General features: G+C 41.5%; 1 protein-coding gene across 1 annotated transcript; it reads left to right on the forward strand.

The window, feature by feature from the left end:
• Positions 1-1,326: 1,326 nt before the first annotated feature.
• Positions 1,327-7,150, forward strand: adora1b (adenosine A1 receptor b). The gene is made up of 2 exons (XM_059333121.1): positions 1,327-2,663; positions 4,866-7,150. The coding sequence occupies exons 1-2, from the start codon at positions 2,323-2,325 to the stop codon at positions 5,674-5,676; spliced, it is 1,152 nt and encodes a 383-aa protein (XP_059189104.1). The 5' UTR covers positions 1,327-2,322; the 3' UTR covers positions 5,677-7,150.
• Positions 7,151-19,160: the final 12,010 nt, after the last annotated feature.

Raw genomic sequence — 19,160 nt, forward strand, 5'->3', positions numbered from 1 at the left:
TGTTTATCCTTTTAGCAGCTTAGAGACTCAGAGCAGGGAACACAGTCGTGGCCAACGCAGACTTCATAATTCTGTTTGTGTGTTTTAACCGAGGACACGACCTGACGCCGTGTGGAGCCCAAACGCTCCCGTATCTCACTCAGACTTCCTGCAGGAGACAATGTTTACTGTTTTCAGGCTCTCAGGGATGAATGTGAATCTGTAGACTTTCTCTTTCACGTGAAGTTTCTCGGTGCATTAGTGGGATAATCTGTCAGGCACCACCACTGATTGTTATAGAAATTCTTTTAAAGTTAAGCTGCAGAGTTGCAGGTTGTGTGATAATGTGCAGACTCAGTGCGACGTTGAATTCTGTAAATGTATATAATCAGACATTATATTTTTTACAGTTTTATTCAATTACACTGAAATCTATGTTTAAAAAACATACATGTTAAGACTAAAATAATATAATGGGACATTATAGATTTTTTTACAGTATTATTTAATTGTTTAATGGTCTTGAATGTTAAATTACAGTGAAAAAAATGACACATTTTGCTGAATGTAAAATCAAAAAACTTTCTGTTTTCTTACAGTAAAACTTTAAATTTAATGTTAAAAAATTGTTGAAAAAAATAAACAAAATACGGTAAAGTCTGGCAGCAAAAGTTGCCTTACCGACTTACCGTCATATTAAAGTAAATTAAAACTAAACATTACAACTATATGTATTTTTGTATGTTATCTGTATTTTTAAAATAAATTATCTGTAAAATTACTCAGTTATTTTTTTGGCAACTTTTGCTGACAGACTTTTTAAAAAAAATTTAAATATAATGTACGTAAATTATTGTAATATCGATACAAGTATTTACTGTGTATTATCCATATTTTTAAGAAAATCATCTGTGAAATAACTTAACTGTTATTCAATGGTTATGTGTAGGGGTTTTTTTTTCTTTTCTTTTTGTTTTGTTTTTTTACCATATTTTCATGTTATTTTATGATCTCCACAGTTCAGTGGACTCAGTCCTTCCTGCTGGATGTGAACAGGGATCCTGTCATGCAGAGAGCAGCTGCCTGCTCTGACCTCTGACCCCCAGCGAGCCACTGGAGATGCCAGGACTGAAGTTCTTCTGTCTGCTGCAGCTCTCGGCTGCTCAGCAGGTCAGTGTGTGTTCAGCACGGGTAACTGGGATCCTGCTCCTGAATGCTCAAAGTCAGAAGGCAGGAAATCTCCTTTTTGCGGCTGATCGATAGATCTGAATCAGTCATAAGGTTTCCAGTGCTGTTGTTATAGATTTCTCATTAGGATGGGGCTGGCCTCCGGGCTCACAGAGGAGGTCTTTGAAGTCTGAGGCGCATGAATATATTTAGAATGACCTGAATATCTATTTGTAGTTCCGTTTCTCGGAGGTGTTTTTGAAATAAAAGAAGTGTATGTGTGCTGGCAGGATTCCTGCTGTGTGCTGCCACTGTTTACTCATTCCTTTGTCACTTTAGGGATTGCATTCATGTTTTATCTGTGTTATTTGCGTGTCAGCTGTGAAGTTCACTGCCTTACCTCTTATCAAAACAATGGGCAGCAGAGCAAGGTCCATTAACATGTGAAAGGGCGTGGGAGAAAAGGCGTGCGCGGCATATTACAGAAACATGAGAGCAGAGATCACCTTTGCGCTACCTGGGACGGTCCCGCAGCAGCCTGCACCGCCACAGCTCTCTGTTCCTGCGTGAAAGGAGCGAGGCACAGCACCAGATGGACTCGGGAGTGAAACCAAGGTGATCTATTTCACAGAAACAAAGACAACACGTCTGAATGGAAGAGAAAAGGCGAGGAAAGCATGCAGCTGTATTCGGCATTATTGCTCCTGCTGACGGCGCGGTGGAGGAGGAGCTGAGTCTGTGCGCGCTCTCATCCAGAAGCTTCTTATTTGCCTTGTTAAAACCTGCATTGTTGAAGCATTGAAATAAATAAAATAAAAAGCGTGCAGTGATGAAGATGAAGCGCCCTCTTGGATGAGTGTGAGCGCATGGGAAGGATGGAGCAGGAGCAGGTGGATTCAGCCAAGTGGAGGCGCAGCACGCAGAGCAGGAGCGACGCACAGCAGCCACCGGACCACAACACCTGCTCCACGACCGCTCGCCTTTAGCTGCTGCAACATAACTGGATTTCTCTTCTTTATTTTTTATTTTTTTTCTTGCAACTTCTATGTAACCAGGAGGAGAAAGTGATGGACGCGCAGCTCATTTGGAGAATGCAGTAGTGGGGGGAAACCAAACCAAGGACTGCTCTGTTTGACTCTCAAATCAATCTTATCAAGGACAGAATCATCTGCAGGGATGCCCGGAGCACTCCTCTCAGCGCAGTCGCTCTACATCGGGATGGAGGTGGTGATCGCCGTGGCGTCGGTGCTCGGGAACGTTATGGTGGTTTGGGCGGTGAAGATTAATAAGTCTCTGCGAGACACCACGTTTTGCTTCATCGTGTCCCTGGCTCTGGCGGATATTGCGGTGGGAGCCCTCGTCATCCCTCTGGCCATCACCATCAGCATCGGACTCCAAACTCACTTCTACAGCTGCCTGCTCGTGGCGTGCACGGTGCTGGTGCTGACGCAAAGTTCAATCCTGGCGCTGCTGGCAATCGCGATTGACCGCTACCTCAGGGTCAAGATCCCGACCAGGTAACCAGGTGTACACAACATGAGAATGAGGAGAAGCTCAGAGTATTCTCATGACAGTGTGATGGCACTGCTTTAACCCTCTGAACCCCAACGAGCAGCTTCAGGGCGTTTTTTGCTCTTTTGACATTTTACTCAGTGTCCTTGTATTTCACTGCAATGTATACAATCTATATAAATCTATAAGTCCTGCAGCTCTGTGGAATCAGCACAATCATGACTAGAAGTGGAAACAACTCAAACATGTCTTCGTGTAGAATTACAGCTAAAATGACATAAATAAAAAATAAAAATAAAAAAGTTGAATTTCTCTGATAAATTATTTTAAATAATTTATAAATTGGAAGAAAATTGGATTTTTATATAAACACTTTTCCAAGTGCCCACAAGTGTCAGGTAGATTGGTAAAAAATAATATTGTACATATTGAAGTATTGTCATGTTTCCAGCCTCTCCTGTCCTCTCCTCTCTGCTCTGTGTAAACAGCCTCTCCTGTCCTCTCCTCTCTGCTCTGTGTAAACAGATTTTCAGTGAATATTTGTCACATGACCGTTGGTCTCAGTAGAATCAATCATGTCTTCAGTGTCTCTGAGGAGCAGAATTTAATGTTTTTAACAGGATCTGGTTTGTGCAATCGCTTTATTCTAAATAACACATGTAGAATAAAGAGATTCTGATACAAATATAAACATTTTAAAGCTTTGTTTTGGTCACTTTTTGTAACAGAGCCATGTTTTTAACAGGATCTAGTTAGTGCAAACTCTTTATTTTTTGGCATGTTGTAGAATAAAGTGATTTTGACAGAAATACCTCAAGTTTAAGCTTCGATTTGGTTACTTTTTCATAACCTGTGATCAGTTCAAGGACTGTCAGAAAGTTCAAATTCCAACGATAATACCAGTCTCTACAGCTCCGGTGCTGACTGAATTCCCTCCGTGCTGTTGGTCCCTATAACCACAGACAGATCTGACTCACCAGTCCTGACATGACAGCTAACCAGCTGATCAACCTGCAGCCTTAATTAGTACCTCTGTCCTCCTGACAGTCGCACAGTGACAGAATTAGCACATTTAGGGGCGGGGCTGTGTACAGGAGACATATGTTTTCTGCATTTCTATAGAGGGCAGGACAGAGGTCAGGTCTGCTGTCAACAGTTCAATGTCCTGCTTTGTGTTCGGTACCACCAGCGGTTTATCACGCCGGGCCGGAACAAAAGAGGATCGTGGTGCTGAAGGGCTGAGGAGATAAGCTTCATAGAAGAGGGGAATTTATTGTCGGAGAATATTGTCTGAGAGAGCCTTGAACTTTAATCTCCTGTCTAAGACTCCACTAACTCTTCCAGGGTTGTGATAGCAGTTTATCAGTGAGTCTTTCTGCTACTAAATCAGAAATGTTCTCACCAGGGAGTCACTGCAGCCACTCCCTTCCCAGAACTTCTATTTGTTCTCAAGAGGGAGGATTTTCTCTCCTTTTTTCACCCACACTCCCCGCTGTTAGATTATTATCTGGTCTGTGCTGAGCAGACCGGCTCCCAGTCTCTGTGTGTGAATAATGATCTTCAGACACAGAACCAACTCAACACATACATCCCGAATCGATACTAATCCAAGACGCGGCACAAGACTGGCTTTTGTTTTGCTTCAGGCTCCACTTCAGCAAAGGTCGGCTGCTCGTAATGCTAATATTTGCCTCGCAATTACTACTACAGACATTGTAAATATCAACCATTAGGACCCTGAAATGAAATTGCTCCCCACACTCTCCCTCATGAGCCAGGTCAGATAACTGTCTCCCTGCCTCTGGGCCAGTCTCTGTGTGTCATTTCTTGGTCATAGTGATAAGATTTTATAGTCTCTGCACCTTTTACCTTCTTCTGCCTGCTGCCTTATCCTTTAACTCTATAAACAAACCTTTAAAGCCTGCTGTGTGCCCGGTCCTGCAGCTTGTATCCACAGTTAGTAGTGCTAGATAAGTACTAGATAATATTGAGCCAATTCTAAGAGGTATAATCAGTTTAGCCAAGAACAAAAGAGGTGTGAAAAGCAAAAGGGCAAAGTTTGCTGATACGATTGTTCATGTGTTGCAAGGAAATGTGTGCAACATGTCCAGGGAGCAGGAACTCTTTCTTGAATCACACCTTTTGTCAGTTTGCGTGTTCAGGGAGCTGTAAGACAAAGTGCTGACATGACAATGTGCTGTTTGCAGGTACAAGCGGGTGGTGACAACTCGGCGAGCAGCGCTGGCGGTGCTGATCTGCTGGACGGTGGCCTTCATCGTGGGCCTCACGCCAATGTTGGGCTGGAACAACCTTAATCGTCTGCAGCAGAACGGCTCCATTAGCTCCGACCTGGTCATCACCTGCCAGTTCGAAAACGTCATCAGCATGGACTACATGGTCTACTTCAACTTCTTCGGCTGGGTGCTGCCGCCGCTGCTCTTCATGCTCGTCATCTACGCCGAGATCTTCTACGTGATCCACAAGCAGCTCAACAACAAGAAGTTCACCACCAGCCACTCTGACCCCAACAAGTACTACGACAAGGAACTGAATCTGGCCAAGTCCCTGGCTCTGGTTCTGTTCCTGTTCGCCGTCAGCTGGTTGCCGCTGCACATCATCAACTGCATCACGCTCTTCTGCCCCGAGTGCGAGAAGCCGATCGTGCTGCTCTACATCGCCATCTTGCTCACGCACGGCAACTCCGCCGTCAACCCCATCATCTACGCTTTCCGCATCAAGAAGTTCCGTTCAGCCTTCAGGAAGATCTGGCAGCAATACTTCTGCTGCAAGGACACCCCGGCCCTGGAGATCCAGCCCAGCGACCGGAAAGAGATGCCGGAGCCACAGCAGGCGACACCACCACCGATACAGCCACCGCAGCCTAATCAGAAGGAAGTCTCCAAATCTGAAACCCCACCACAACAACAAGAGCCTCCACCGGAGCAGCAACAGGACCAGAGCCAACCACCACAGCAACCTAAAGAACACCCGCCCTTACTGGAGCAGAACGACGTCTAAACTGGAGCCGATCGGCTGGCTGGGAAAGTAACAACCGGTGCACGAGCTTCGGTTCTCTCCTCGTCTGAATGTAGTCTGACGGGGAGCAGGAGGTGCTGCAGCGCTGCAGCCGACTGGGATCATTCATCCAAAATACTGGAAAATACTGGATTTGTCCGTACTCGGGAGGCGTGGATTTACTGACGTTATGGTCAAAGCAACAACAACAACAAAGAAAAAGCAAAAAAAAAGAAGGGTTATCTATTAATCTATTAAGTTGCAATAATAGAAATCTTTTTATCTTAGTAACAAACTGAAGACTTTAAGCTTTAACTGTTCATTATGGTCAAACATTACAACGTGTGCAATATAATTTATTGTGGTTTATCTACCTGCTATAGAAGGACAGTTTATAGAGCAGGTTCATCTTACTACTGTAGTACTGTGTGTGTGTGTGTGTGTGTGTGTGTGTGTGTGTGTGTGTAACTGGTTGAAGAATACGAATGTAATCATGTAAATAAGAGACGGCAGCAGCAGCAGCACAGCTTCTTCTTCAGGGTCTTAATCGCACAACAGTGGTGGAGCAAGTGGCACTCTGAGAGAGATTTCTGCAGCTGTGTGTGTGTCTGTGTGTGTGTGTCTGTGTGTGCGCTGATAGAAGGGGTTTTTGTAATCCCTAAACTCTTCTCCGCTGGAGCCCTGAGTCCCTCAGTGGATGGAGTAGCACTGATCCATTACTGAGGAGATGGACGGGGATAAGAAACAAGCAGCTGGAGGGAAACGGGAGGTTTTAACCTTTGAGAAGCAGTGACCAGGAGCCTCTGCAGGACAACAGCTCCTCATGGGGCAGAGAGACAACATGCACTGAAAGCTCGTGTTTATCCAGCCTCCGTAACAGCTGCTGGTGGGAGTTTTCCTTTTTTTTCCTCTGATGATAACATGATCACAGCGTACCACTCGGGACAGTGGCTTCCACGGCCTTACTCTGTGCTGTAACGAGACTGGCAATGAAGATTGTGAGTATCTGAGCTCAAACATTTTTGCATAAAGCCAAACTGAGGCGTCCGTCAGTTAGTAACCAAACGTTTAAAATAAAAACACTGTCTGTGAATGTAATGTAGTTCTGTTATGTCTCTTGTAAAGACTCACTGCAGCTCTCCTGAGTGGGCGACAATCTGAACTCTCTGGTGCTCGGACGGTTCAATGCCATCCACACCAACTGGACTGTACAGAAATAGGATAAATAAATGTATAATATCATGTCCTTCCTACAGGTTACGCTATTTACAGCCTCAGTTTACAGTTTGGACTCCAGTAGAATAGTGAAATATACATATTTGTGATATTATTATGTTATTTTGTAGCTTGATGAATGAATGAATGAATGTGACTACTGAGCACACAGTCCGATCATGTCTCCAAGAAACGTTTGTATGCAACTAATTTAACAGTAAACGCTGTTTGAAGGAAACAAAATAACACCGGGTTACATTCTCTGTCAAAGGTTCAGGTTGTGTTGAAGTGTGGGTGTATGAGGTATCTGGGTTCTAGGGAAGAACCAGCATGTTCTGGGTCTTCAGCAGGGCCTCAATGAACCTGTAACGGCTCTAACAGGAGGCCTGAACCACCTCAGCCAACTCCTTTTAACTCTCCTCGGGATGTCTGAGCTCCTCCCCCTGTCTCTCTCTGAGCCCAGACTCGCTACAGAGGAAACTTATTTCAGCAGCCTGTATCTGCGATCTTATTCCATTAGTCACTACCAGAGTAAATATTGGACTAATATTCGTAAACAGGACTCCAAATGATTGATAATGTTGCTCTGTCTCTGCTGGAACTGAATATAAGCAGCTGCTTGATAACAATTTTGCCATATTAACTGAAGTTAAGTGGACTCAACTCTTCACTGTAAGAAATATTTGTAGAAATTACAGTAAAACTGTCAAATTCTATCAAAAATAGGGCGTAAAATTTTAATTAATGCAATTACTATAATAATACTAATAATTTACTGTCATATACTGTAGAAAATACACAGTTTTCTAAGTATGAAATTTGCATGTCAAATTAATGGAGAAATATAATGTTACAAGGACACAATTACCCTAAACATAACAGGATTATTCAGTCTAAATTACAGTTTTTGCTGATATTTACTTCTAAATTTACAGTTGTTGTTTTTTTACGGTGATGTTCCGGCAACCACAGCTGCTGGTTTATGGGTTTGGGTTTTTTGTTTTTTTGTTGTTTTTTTTTACAGTTTTTACGTCTTTTTGTGGGTTTTTTTTTTTATTTTGTGGGGGGGTTTGGTAATTTTATGTCTTTTTGGTAATTTTGTGACTTTTTTTGGTATTTTTATGTCTTTTTTTGTGGTTATTTTATAATAGAGAAACAAAATTACATATTTTTGTAGGTTAACCCTGAAGTAGCATCTCCATTCTCCTGTTGAGAATTCTCCTCTGGGATTTTGGATCATGGCAGAAAATAATCTCTGTGGCAAACACACGTTTCTGATGCTGACGCTTTTTGTTCAGCAGGATAATTTTCACACATGAACACCACTTTTATGTAGTTTGAAGCGTGAAACGTCACTTCCGGCTAGCCTAACAAATTCGTAGCCTAACAAATTGTTAATTGACCTAATGTACAATCTACAAGACTTTACAGATCTCTGAGAAACACGACTACAGGTGAGACTAGTGAGAGAGTTCCCATCTGTAGTCTCATTTAGCCACATGTTCGCAACCACTATTTGAGGAGACGTTAACATATTATTCCCAAGTGGGGGTATTTACTAATGTATTTTATGTTGTAGAACAAAACGTGAACATCTCTTCAGCTTGTGTTAACCACAGACCTTATTTCAGCTTCTAACCACCAACACATTCAAAATCCTCACTGAGTTTGTGGTAAGACCCCAGGGAGCTAACATGCTAACTTACTTCCAGGTTAAAGAACGCATTCCTGTGGCACCCTGTATCTCAGCTTGTCTCTGCTCCCTCAAAGTGGTCCAAAAACGACAAAAAATCAGTTAATGCAGGTAAATGGAAGACGCTAATCCGGGGCCGGGTCGTGGGGGCAGCAGACTCGCAGCATTCGAGACGGCCCCCTTTCCCCTGCAACATTTTCCAGCTCTACCCAAGGTATTCCCAGGCCAGGCAAAATAAATAATCTCTCCAGCGTGTTCTGGGTTGAACCTGTGGACCCTCACCAGTTGGACGTTCCTGGAACACCTCTAACAGGAAGCGCCCAAACCACCTCAACTGGCTCCTTTTTCAACGTGAAGGCGGCTCTACTCTGAGCTCCCTCCGGAAACTCGGAAACTCATCTCAGCCGCTTGTATCTGTGATCTCATTCTCTCAGTCACTACCCAAAGCTCAGGACCAGAGGTGAGGGCTGGAGCAAAGACGGACTGCTGAATCAACAGCTTCACCTTGTGGCTCAGCTCCTTTTACATTACATTAAATTACATGTCATTTAGCAGACGCTTTTGTCCAAAGCGACTTACTATAAGTGCATTCAACCTGATGGTACTAGACATAGACCACAGGAATCAAGTAAGTACATAACTTTAAGAGCTAACTGTCATCGCTAAAGGAGTGCTATATGTTAAAGAAGAGAAAAGAATAAGCTTTTTTTTTTTTTTTTTAATATATCTGTTAGGTGACCATGACTTAACCGAGGTATAGTTGGAAGAGATAGGTCTTCAGCCTGCGGTGGAAGATGTACAGGCTGTCTGAGGTCCTGATGTCGGTGGGGAGCTCGTTCCACCATTTGGGAGCCAAGACAGAGAAAAGTCTGGAAGTGGTTTTGAGAGAAGTTGACCCACGCAGGGTGGGAGTCGCCAGCTGTTTGGCTGATGCAGAGCGTAGAGGACGGGCAGGGGTGTAGAGTTTGACAAGGTCCTGGATGTAAGTAGGACCTGAACCGTTAGCAGCAGAGTACGCCAGAGCTAGAGTCTTGAAGCGTATCCGTGCAGCCACCGGTAGCCAGTGGAGGGAGCGGAGGAGGGGTGTTGTGTGTGAAAATTTGGGAAGATTGAAGACCAATCGAGCAGCTGCATTCTGGATGAGTTGTAGAGGTCGGATGGCTTTGGCAGGCAGACCTGCCATGAGGGAGTTGCAGTAGTCCAGGCGTGAGATGACCAGCGCCTGGACCAGGACCTGAGCTGCCTTCTGGGTGAGAAACGGGCGGATTCTCCTGATGTTATGCAGCAAGAATCTGCAAGATCTGGTAGTGGCGGTGATGTTTGTGGAGAGGGACAGCTCCTTCTTCACCACAGCGGTCCGGTGCAACTCCTGCATCTCTGCTGACACCACCACCACCATCATCTCACCGCCACCGCCACCACCACCACCTCGCTCCATTCAACCCAAGACCCCGAGAGGCTTGAACTCTTTCCCATATCAGCATATCCATAGGGCGCATTTTATCTTTATTTTTTATCAAGATTCTGGTTGACACGCCCCCAGATTAGAGAAGCAGGCAGGAAAAAAACGCAGTACTTCTATGGAGGAGGGGAGAAGCACCTAAAAAGAATCTATATCAGTTTAAACGTACACTATGTTTGGAATATTTCCACCTCTTTACCTCGCTGTTGGACAGCCCTGTTTAGGTTTATGCAGCGGGGACTGAACTCTCTCTTCAAAGTCACCAGACTCCATTGACAAAAAGGGTCATTTTTCCCTGCAGAACACAGAAATCGCTGACTCGATGAGTTGCTGTGACATTGTGTGACTTTGGTGAATCCAAACTCACATTTAATTCACAATCATCAAACATCACAATTTCACTGACAGAAGTTACTATAATTCTGTTTAGGCAACATTTTGGTTAAGTTTAGAGAAAGATCCTTGATTAATACAGAACACCTGCAGTGACTTTAAAGGGACAGCTCGCTCAAAAAATCCACATTTTTCCTCTCATCTGTAGCGGTTTATTAAAGTAGATTATTTTGGCATTTAAAGAAGAGAAATCATGATCAATCTTGTTTTGAGCTGTTTCATGTCAAGTTTTTTTTTCTACCCAACTAGACCTGCAGCTGTTTGACCGGCAGAAGGTTTGTGTTGAACTGTCCCTTTAAGCAAAGTGCTCATCAATATTTAAACCAATCCTCGACCTTCTCTGAACCTTTACACAAAGTGCTTTTATTGACAAATACACTGGGGGGGAAAAAAAAAAAATATATATATATATATATATATATACATATATATATATATATATATATATATATATATATATATATATATATATATATACATTTTTTATTCAGATTTTACTGTATATTATCCATAATTTTATAGAAATTATCTGTAAATTAACATACTGTTTACTAATATTTAGCGGTAAGTGTGGGTACATAAAGGAAACTTTTGCTGCCAGACATTTTACATTTTTTTAAATAAAATAAAAAAATGTTTACAGTGTAGACATGAACAATTAGATTTTTTTTCCAGAATTTTGTATCAAAATCGTTTTTTAAAAATGGTTAAAAAAAAAATTTAAAAAAAATTTTAAAAATCTGGCAGCCAAATATATATATAAACACATATTTTTTAAATTTAAATTCAGATATTTATGTAGTTTTTAAAAATCAAATCCTTAAAAAATGGTTAAAAGCCTGCAACACTTAAAGTACTTTTTAATGGAGATATTTACTGTATATTACCCATATTTTAAATAAATTATCTGTACAATAACTTACTTTTCCTGGGTAACTTACTTTTTACTGATTTTTAGTTTTTTACAGTGTAACAGGGCCAGATATTTCTCTGCAGAGTTATAATTGAATTAATAATAATTAATCAATTGAATTAATCATCATCATGTGGCTGTAAACACGACTCCACATGAATGATAATGTTTCTCTCTCTCTGCTGCTTATTAATATTAACTAAAGTAGATCATATCTCAGCTTGTTCCTGCTGCCTCAAAGTGACCCAAAAACAAACAAAATGCAGCTTTATCAATGTCCTCCTTCCACTTCCTGTGTGTTTACTGATTACACACCCAGTGAATGTGTTACTCTCAGTATTCCTGCCCAGTCACCACTTCCTCAGCTGTAATTATTCCCCAACACTCCACACTCCCAGCTCCAGATATCTAAACCTGCTGCAGCCTGGCAGCTTTGTCACAATTCTCATTACTGCTGCAATAATGCAGCGAGCGGCTCTTAGATAACATTCGAGAGTTGTCGCAGCACTGACAACCCGTTTCTCCTCTCGCTGTACCAGTTCCTTTGATATTTGGTGACGTGTGAAGTTCCTGTAAAGAGCGAGTAATCCTGGAGAGGGCTGCTCTGCCAGGTCTCCTCTTTCAGATCCAGCAGCAGAAAACACAGCATGCTTCCACGTCTTATAGAAAGCTTCTATAAATCAATAGTCTGGTTCAATATTAGGAATGTTTTACATACAACACAGTCTATTCTTATCACTCGGCTTCCTGGGCCGAGTTGCAGAGTTTCAGGGAAGGATCAGATATCACATGCTTCAGATAAGAAGAGCAAATCGGAGGAGAAGGAACCCTGAGAGGAGCCGGGCAGAGGTGACCTTTCCCTGCAGCGACCTGATGTCCTTGGGGCTAACGTGGGTGCTAACCACAGGTCCCTAGGGAGGGAGGGAGCGCGGCCTCTCTGTTTCCACCTCTTTAAATTCACATTCTGCAGTAAAAACAGCTTCAGGGTGTTGCAGCCTTGTGTTATAAGTTGTAGCACGTTCACTGTTATATTTGCATCAGATTCAGAAAGTCATTGGTTCACATTTGCAAGTGAAATTCTCACGAAATGTGAATTGCGGCAACAATGTTTAATGTTTGTTTAGTGCAAACTAATAGCAGAGTTTAGTTAAACAGAGAGCTATGTCCACACTGGTTTAATGCACCTGTTTGGTTCAATATTATTTATATAAATATTATATACAGAATGGTTTGGTTCAGGTCAGTGTTTTAGCTCTGCTGGAGTTCAGACTGACACTGACTTTAGTGTAAAAATACTCTATACTAAAAACGCTGCAAATAAAATTCCCGTAGGCAAAATCTTACTTGAGTAAAAGACTTAAAGTATACTGTAAAAACAGTTATTTTAAATAGTTATTTAACAGATGCATTCTTTCAAAAATCTGATAATATACAGTAAACATCTGAATTAAAAAATATATATTTGTAAAATAACTTTTTTTTACTTTGTTATGATGCTAAGTTTTTTTTACTGTTTTTTTTAAATAATTTATTTTCACATTTTATTTCAAATTTAAAGTTTTGTTGTAAGAAAACAGATAGTTGCCTTAAATTCACATTCAGCAATATGATGTGTATTTTTGTGTTTTTACATAGATTTCACTGTAATTCAACATTCAAGACTGTTAAGCAATGTAATAATACTGTAAAAATCTATAATATCCCATTATATTAATTTACAGTTTCAAATGCCGTTTTTTTTAAAACAAGAAAAATAATACAGTGCATTTCTGAAAAATAACCTTTTTCCAGTGTAGGTTTGTAAAAATATATATATATATATATATATATATATATATATATATATATATATATATATATATATATATAAATAATGTCCCATTATAAATAAAATAAATTTACAGATTTCAACTTTTATTTTATGGTTAATATTTGTAAAATAAATATATATATTTATCTTTTTATAGCACTCAATGTAGAAAAAAACAAGAAAAACTTGTTCTGTTAAAAGAAAAAAAATCCATTATATTAATTTACAGATTTCAACTTTTATTTTTTGGTTAATATTTGTAAAAAAATAAATAGATAAATTAAAATATATATATATATATATATATATATATATATATATATATATATATATATTAGTTTTATGGGATTTGCACTTAATGTAGAAAAGACAAGAAACCCTGTAAAATAATTCAGTGAACTTCTGAAAATAATCTAATTTTATAGTGTTTTGTACCAGCAGGAGAGCCAGCTGCTCTGGTGCCTCTGCTGCTCCTTCATGTGTCCACACTGGGTAAATGCACCTGTTAGGATCAATATTTCTTCTTGTTTCAAACATTTTTCAGGTCAATATTTTGCTCTGCTGAGGATCACTGACACTGACCTTCCAATCCCCCGCAGACCCGCTCGCTGCCCTTCCTGCAGGAAGGGCTGAGCGGAGGAATGCATTGCATGATATTTATGTCCCAGTAAAGAGCTTTTTTCATTAAAAATGGAGGAGCAGTTTGATCCACCTGGGCTCTGATCAGGCGTCATGAATAAGCAAGCGCCTTGTGCCCCCGGTGCTGCAGCACTACAGGAAACAAGGCTCCTTGTCAGGACACTTTATATATACAGTCACAACATCTGTCTCAGGGAACAGCTGTAACACAGACAGAAAGAACACAGTATGATGGTGTTAAGAACAATATCCACCATCACGTACGGCCAATCTGATTTCACAGGGAAGCAATCAGTCATAAAAACAAGCTGCTGGAAGAGCATCTGTGTCATCTGAGCAGCGTGGGAACATCTAATGAGAGACTGCATCCAAACTGATGTGCATAAAAATGAGAAGATGCAAAAAAAAAAAAAGAGGATGCAAATTTGCAGCAGATGGAAAATTTTGCATGCAGCAGCACCAGAACACAGCCTATTAAAGATGTAATGATAGTGCACACGTTTTCAGATTGACACTTGCGATAGAGCAAAGCAATTACACAGAGCGGATTAACTGTCATCATTTAACCTGAAGGTGCTGCAGCTCTCAGCAGCCATCAGGCCTTCAAGCATTAAAGCTTCTGCAAATAAAACAAACTCCTCTCCCCTGACAATCAATTATTCACCAAACAGGCTTACAAAATTAGAACAACATCAATATTTTATCTCTTTTTTTTTCTCTCCTCCTGTTTTGATCAAATCTCTGCCTCAGGAGGTATTTTGAGAAGCAGCCCTGCGGCGCGATTGTTAGATGTACAAGGGGAGATTGAAGACTGAAAAAGAGACGAAGACTCACAGGATTTAATTTAGAATACATGTTTTTATGGAGCACATCGAGCAGAGGTTTTATGATTTGTTTATTAGTGGTATGATTCACTTCCCTTGCTAAAAGAGAGGTTAAAGCTTGATGTTGCAGAGCTCATATCTTGTTCTGTTTTGACGTCACTGGTGGCAGACTGCCCCCTGCTGGAGCTGAGTGATTAAAGACTGATCAGTGTTGCAGGGCACCAAGGTCACATCTGGCTGCTTCATTCAGTCTCTCCTACTAAAGTCTTCTGATGGCAGCTCTCAACACCTGCTTGGCTCATTAAAATCCTCAAGACACCAGAATCAGTGTGAAAGAGCCAAAGCAAATGTGTGCTCTGGCACATCGGATTGAACACATAATTCAGCCACATGGTGCTCAGAAAAAGTGATAAATTTAGTTCATTTTCCTCAATAATCCAGTGCTGAGCAGATTTAAGCACCATGTTTTATAATCATTGTCTGTTTAATAAAATTCTGCAGAACTTCAAAAGCTCAGAAGCTCAGATGCACTGTAGATAGTAGAAGAATGCACTGTAGATATCTCACAAAGATCCTGAAGGTTTGATGCAGTAAATGTTCCCTCATCTACAGCAGATCACACACACACACACACACACACACACACACTGTCATCGAGACAAACATGATGTTTTCCTGATGAAGGCAGCAGGTAATTACACGTTCATACAGCGTAAAAATACTCTGGACTAAAAATACTGCTGATAAAATGTTGCTGAAGTAAAAGTTTAAGTTCTGCAGAATCATACATAATATCATTATTTATTAGTAATTATTGTTGTTTTCATAACTTTAACCTTCTGGACCCCAACGAGCTGTTTCAGGGCATATTTTGCTCTTTTTACATTTTCCTCCCTGTGTCCTTGTATTTCTCTGCAATATATAAACTCTATATAAATCTATAAGTCCTGCAGCTCTATGGAATCAGTACAATCGTGACTAGAAGTGGGAACAACTCAAACATGTCTTTGTGCAGAATAACACAGTTAGAATGGCATAAATCGGGGGGGGGGGGGGGGGGGGGGGGGACATTCCTCTGATGAATATTTTTAATATGTGAATAATATGAAACTTGTATATAAAGACGTTTCCAAGTGCCCACAAGTGTCACGAATGTTGTAAAAAAAAAATCAATTTGAAAAAAAATACCCACGCAATCACCAAAAAAAACACAAAATTACAAAAAACAGTTTTCTCCACATAAGTAAGTTGCATGTTTCCAGCCTCTCCTGTCCTCTCCTCTCTGCTCTGTGTAAACAGCCTCTCCTGTCCTCTCCTCTCCTCTCTGCTCTGTGTAAACAGCCTCTCCTGTCCTCTCCTCTCTGCTCTGCGTAAACAGATTTTCAGTTAATATTTGTCACGTGACCGTTGGTCTCAGCAGAATCAATCATGTCTTCACAGTGTCTCTGAGGAGCAGAATTTAATGTTTTTAACAGGATCTGGTTAGTGCAAACACTTTATTTTAAATGACACATGTAGAATAAAGAGATTCTGACACAAATATCAACATTTGATACAAGTTTTGGTCACTTTTTCTAAAAGAAACTTATGTAACCTATGATCCTTTCAAGGACTGTCAGAAAGTTTAAATTCTGACGATAATGCCTGTTTTTACAGTTTCTTCCTATGATAAACTTTGTATTTTTGGCGATCGTTTAAATAAAACATACAGTTCAGAGGGTTAAACAGGTTACTTAAAGTAAAAACAGGCTTGTGATAATGTTTGATGAGTTTCTGTCCACTGTTGTGACACACAAAGACACAACAGTGAGCGAGCAGTAATGCCAGGGTTCAACTTGTTTTGCTGCATTACGGGAAAATGACATGACGTACTCTGGGTTTGTGTCCTGGAGGGAGATGTTGCATTTATCCTCAGCCACGCGAGGTCAAACTCCGGCAACCCCACATACCGACTCAGAGCTCAAACCCCAACAAACACACATGAAAAGAGGAATAACTGCCTGCCTCGACAAGTCTCAGCCAGAGTGTGCAGAGGCAGCTCAAGTGCTGAGCCTGACTCACTTCCCGCCGCTATCAGCTGCTGTCCTGCATCAGGAGGGGAAATTCCCGTCCATTTTCTGTGAAATTAACATCATAGTCTTTCACAGGAGGCCTGTCTCAGAGTTTGGTTTGGATCCCAGGCCCTGAGCTGGTTGTGGCACATTTTGAAAACAACTCTTTAAAACGTTACGGAGGCGTCGCTCCACACGCACTTAAACAGCAATAATAATATTTGGTGCAATCAGCGCTCCGCCGCGGCCCAGGCTGTCCCTCCCTGCGGCTGTGCTCTGCGTGGCGGCGGATGGAACGCCCATAAAGGCCTCTGCTTATGACTGGCAGTAATTAGCTTTTAACGGTGGTGGTGAAAGATGGCCGTCCATAAAGTCAACACAGCTCCGCCTGCCTGGACTCGCCCAGCCCACGCCTCAGCGGGCGCAGTCCCTCTCCCCTCAGGTGGCGCTCAGCCAAACCCGCCTGCTGCTTTTCACTGATATTATATAACTACAAATTGTCTGCAGTATCACTGAAATTATCCCTCCCTGGGGCGGCCCGGCGGCCTGTAGGGGATGAAGGCGCCGAACAGGAACCACACTGTCGTTCCCCGCTCACAATCTGCTCGCTTCCTGTCATCTACACTGTAAAATGTGTCAGACATTATCTGCATGTTGGCATCAAGTAGGCCTAAAAGCTTGAAGTAAAAACTGTTATGTGCAGAACTTCACATATGTGTTCTCACCAAATCTCACCATGTTTTATGCCCAATTTTTCTTGAGCTGGTCAAGTCAAGTCAATTTTATTTATACAGCCCAAAATCACAAATCACAGATTTGCCTCAAAGGGCTTTACAGACTGTACATGGTACGACACCCTCTGTCCTTAGACCCTCACATCGGCCAGGGAAAAACTCCTCAAAAAACACTTTTAACAGGGAAAAAGAAGAAGAAAACTCAGGGAGGGACAGAGGAGGGATCCATCTCCCAGGACGGACAGACATGCAATATCGATCGAGAATCTGTTCAACGCCAATTGCACTTCTACGGGGGGCCAGTACCCCTCTAATAGTCTGCCTGGACCTGGACCAGCCTCTGGCCCCCTAGACTAGATCTCAGCCAGCTGAGTCTGCACGGGGATGTGTTTTAGAATGATTGGTATCATAAACTAGACCACTTAAGGAACCCATTGGTGCAAACCCTGCTGTAATATGTTGTCCAGAAGCGGGTTAAATATTCTCTGAGTCTCCCGTCTACAGGCTGTTGATAACATGCAGTTTGGGTTAAAAAATCATGCAGTTTTTATGCATTATAAATGTGTTGCATTATAAATATGAATATTTCTACACACTGGGGTCCCTAAACAGTCTGTGAGTTGCATAAATCGGGTCTGATTGGAAAGCTGAGACTCTTGAGGCCAATTTTATTCATGTATGATGTTCGTCCCCAAAGTAGCATCTCATTGCAGTGAGAGGATTATATGTAATATATCTTGGCAGGAAGGGGTTAAAAACACTGACATGGCAGATTGGTCTCCCCTCAGAAACGTCTGTATAGGGTGTCTGTACAGGCAGCAAAATATGAATAACATTTACTTTTTAGACTGTCCTCCGCTGCCGTCCTGCTGATGTAGCAGTAGTGAATGACATCGGGGTTTGTGTCCCATGTGAAAACACAAGTAAATTACTTTTTACTTAAGTTATGTAACTTCTGTGGCTCAAATCACCTTCGTAACTACTTCACTTGCAGCATTTATGTACTTTTATTTATTCCCTGTTTAAACTGTCTTTTATAACGTCTAACCAGGATGTCTCTTGCCCTAACTCTCGGTCAGTGGTTTTGTAGCCGAAATTCACAGAAACTGCAGCACACATGTAGTATGTATAACGATGTGTGTGCAATTTTTAGAACGCTCTGTACCGTGAGCCACCAAACGCTCATGTGTGTCGTTATGGCTACTGACATTGTTTAGATTGAACATGGCCATTTTCAAAGCAGTCCCTTGACCTCTGACCTCCAGATATCTGAATGAAAACAGGCTCTATGGGAGTCCATGAGTCTCATGTGAATCACATTTTTGAACGTCACTTGTGTTTTTTATATAACTTGCTGAAGTCACGCATTTACTTACTGTTTAAACTGTCTTTTATAACGCCAAACCAGGACTTTTTTTGCCCTAAACCTAGCTCAGTGGTTTTATAATATAAATCCACAAAAACTGCAGCTTTTATTACAACCGCGAACCGTACGTGTATGTATAATGACGTGTGTGCTATTTTTAGAACTCTCCGCTGTACCGTGAGCTGCAAAACAGAGCCGTGTACATACATGTCGTAATTTGTGGTACTGGCAAACGACCTCTTCTGTCGTTTAGGTTGGAGAACTTGGCACGCCTACTTTATGCAAATCTCCTGCAGTTTTAGGCAAGAATCCTGCAGTTTTTCTCATCCAGTATAAATGCAATATTTTCGCCTATTGTATCTGAATATTTCTGCTCCCTAAACAGCC

The sequence above is a fragment of the Centropristis striata genome, chromosome 5 (assembly GCF_030273125.1).
Source record: "Centropristis striata isolate RG_2023a ecotype Rhode Island chromosome 5, C.striata_1.0, whole genome shotgun sequence".
NCBI classification, from domain to species: domain Eukaryota; kingdom Metazoa; phylum Chordata; class Actinopteri; order Perciformes; family Serranidae; genus Centropristis; species Centropristis striata.